The sequence below is a fragment of the Hibiscus syriacus genome, unplaced genomic scaffold (genome assembly GCF_006381635.1).
Source record: "Hibiscus syriacus cultivar Baekdansim isolate YM2019G1 unplaced genomic scaffold, ASM638163v2 tig00111427_pilon, whole genome shotgun sequence".
In the NCBI taxonomy this organism is placed as follows: Eukaryota; Viridiplantae; Streptophyta; class Magnoliopsida; order Malvales; family Malvaceae; genus Hibiscus; species Hibiscus syriacus.
The window spans coordinates 5522778-5525807 of NW_024063088.1; the positions used below are offsets into that span (position 1 = coordinate 5522778).

Sequence of the window (3030 nt, forward strand, 5' to 3'; positions counted from 1 at the left end):
ATTCTTTAATATTAGTTGTTAGTCTCATTGAAACGCGAAAATATCCAAAATTATAATAAGATTTTATAATAAATTAAATATATAATTTGAACATTTTATTATAATATTGAAACTAGTCACTTTAGATCATATAAGGATCATATATGAAAAAGGTTAAAAGTCCAACCAAAAGACTTGAATAAAAATACATACAAATAAATCAGATTGCATCGACAAACAAATCACAAAAGGGGAATGCTATTGAAAGACTACCAAGAATCACAAATCAAAACCGAGTGTCGTGAGGAACTATTGAACGCAAAATCGCATATCCAAATTCAATCCAAATGTCCATGATAGGAAAGATCAACATGGTTACAAATAAGCGTCATCTTGATTAGTTGTGATGTCGTTAAATCTAACCCTGAGAAAACATAAAAATAAAAAGAACGGCCAAACACTAAGAAGGAATACAAATCTTAAATATATTATTTAGAAAAGTAAAATATATTTTATAAACAGTTCAAATGTAAAGTCTAAATCCACTGGATATTCAAAATCTATTTATTTGAATATTTATTAATTCAATTCAACGATGCCAAATTGAGGTGCTCAATTTCCCAAAGAAATATTACGTGTTTGCGGACGCTATTAAGTTAAAGAGAGTAGGTCCATAATTGATAATATTCACATAATATATAATCTATTTCCTTATCAAGTCACAAGAATCTATGTTATATCCACCACACAACCAAGAAAGCAGATACAGCTTTCCTTCAGACCCACTGACAATGGAGAAAGATCACAAACCAAGCAACGCCGAGCTCCTCTCTAGCGCTAAGTTGGTGGCCGACGCGGCGAAGTCCGCACTCAACAACAAAAGAGACAAGGTCGAGAAGGGGAAGGTTGCGGGGGCCGCTGCTGATCTTTTGGGTGCAGCCCAAGACTATGGCAAGCTGGATAAGAATACGGACGTCGGCCAATATGTTGAGAAGGCTGAGAGTTACCTGCACAAGTACCAGACTTCCCATCAATCGGCTCCGGCCACTGAGCCAGAGACACATGCAACCGGTGACAGTGAAAAAGGGAAAGGGTCTGCCGGAGGTGTTGGGGATTACATGAAGATGGCTCAAGGTTTCTTCGGCAAATAAAATTATACAACTTGTTCTTGCATGATAAACTTTGCTTTCACGTGTATGTGTAATATGCAGTGCTAATCCCAATCTGTGTGATATTTTTATTTAAGTTATTGCGAAACCTATTGTTGCTCAATTCAGGTATTCTTTCACGTTTTTATGCAAATTGATTTGTGATAAGAATCAAATATTTTGTGCGTCACTTCACTCTACATTTTTAATTTTTAATTTCTAGATATTAATAATTTAATATTAAACATATTTTTAAAAATAAAAAATTCACAAACGTGAACATTTTAATATTCAAGGTACACAATAGAAAGAAGGGTGAACTACGTATTAGTGATTCAATTATCACTTTAGCCACTTAACTTGTCAAAAATTTAACGGTGATACTAATGTATCACCATAAGATAATCTTATGTCATCATTAAAAAATATATAAAAAATCATGTCAACAATTTTATTTATTTTTTGATGACAGATGATTAAAACGGAACTAAAACTTAACACTAAGTATGATTTTGAAAAAAAAATGAATAATTATATTACTCTTTAGAAATTTCAAGTTTCCTTACATTTTTAGATTTTTTTTGTATTTTCAATTGATTATTTAACTTTGCATCTCTTAAAATTTTATAATTCCGCACCCAATAAAATTTTAATATAAACTTTTAAATTCATATCCTCTTACATAAATTTTCGCGTCATTCATTGATCTTATATTCGAGCAACTACATATATTGAATATATAGAATGTGTATGTTGTTGATTATTCTTTTTTGAACAATACTACATTATCCAAACTATTAAAAAAATTATTTTCCAAAATATTATAGTACTAGACAAAAATTTAACTTAATTAGGAGAAAATGATATTGTAAAAAAGTAGATGTTGAAATAAATCGGGCAAAGTAAATGAAAGAACACAAGAATTTTAACGAGGTTCGACAATGTACTTACGTCCTCGGTGCCTAGGCGGCGCTAGAAAATTTCATTCAATTCTCTTAGGTTTAGGTTACATCTCTATTTATAATAGAAAACACTGGTATATAATTACAAAATTAACCATGTACCGTACCGCGGGGCCGTAGCCCCCGCACCCCCAACCCACATAATCGTAACCCCTCTACGAGACTTTCTTTATAAGGACAGTTGATGTTCGCTGCGTTCGCTCACTCCGCTCCATCCCCTGTCCTCTTTACCGGTATATTTATGAGCCATACCTTACAGTAGAATTAAAATATAATAGCATTAATTAGGAAATTAAGAAAGTTTTTACTGTAATTGACCAAATAAATTGTCCTCATTTATCTGTAACAAATATAACTTTGTTTTTCTTTTTGCATTTTAAGATTAACTTAAAAAATTATATGTATAGAGACTATTTTTACATAAAAAAAATAAATTTTTGGATTACTACCGTAATTTATCAAAATTATCTTTATCCACCAGTAACTTAACCAATTATTATAAAAACTTGCCTAAAAATATTTGATACAGCTGTCCGTATACTATTGGTTTTGATCCTTGAAATATAGGGTCTGAATGTTCTTCTCTCTAAGCTCGTTTTACTTTAGCTTTTATCATTCCTCTGCAAAACTGATTGCAGCTATGTTTCTACATTTTATATTTGTTAATATGGTGGAGATGCTGCAGCCTCACGGCAGTTTCACTCCTTCTGCTACAATGGAACTTCATTGAAAACAATTCCAAGGTCATCTAACCATACTATTTCAGAATCCAATCTTTTTCTTATGTTTTCCCCTTCTTTACATTTACTGTGATTTAATTCATGTGATTATTGCATGATTCTGCCGAATCTAAAAGTAAAAGAATAAGGAATTGGAATGTATTTGAATTTGAACAATTGTATTCAATCTTCTAAAATCATTTTCCGTTTTTTTTTATTTTG

At 31.4% G+C, this 3030-nt stretch overlaps 1 protein-coding gene across 1 annotated transcript; it reads left to right on the forward strand.

Annotated features, from left to right (window-relative positions):
- Positions 1-695: 695 nt before the first annotated feature.
- On the forward strand, positions 696-1251 carry LOC120162971 (nodulin-related protein 1-like). Its single transcript, XM_039173005.1, has one exon. It carries the CDS (start codon positions 711-713, stop codon positions 1128-1130), a length of 420 nt encoding a protein of 139 aa, XP_039028936.1. The 5' UTR covers positions 696-710; the 3' UTR covers positions 1131-1251.
- The last annotated feature ends 1779 nt before the right edge of the window (positions 1252-3030 follow it).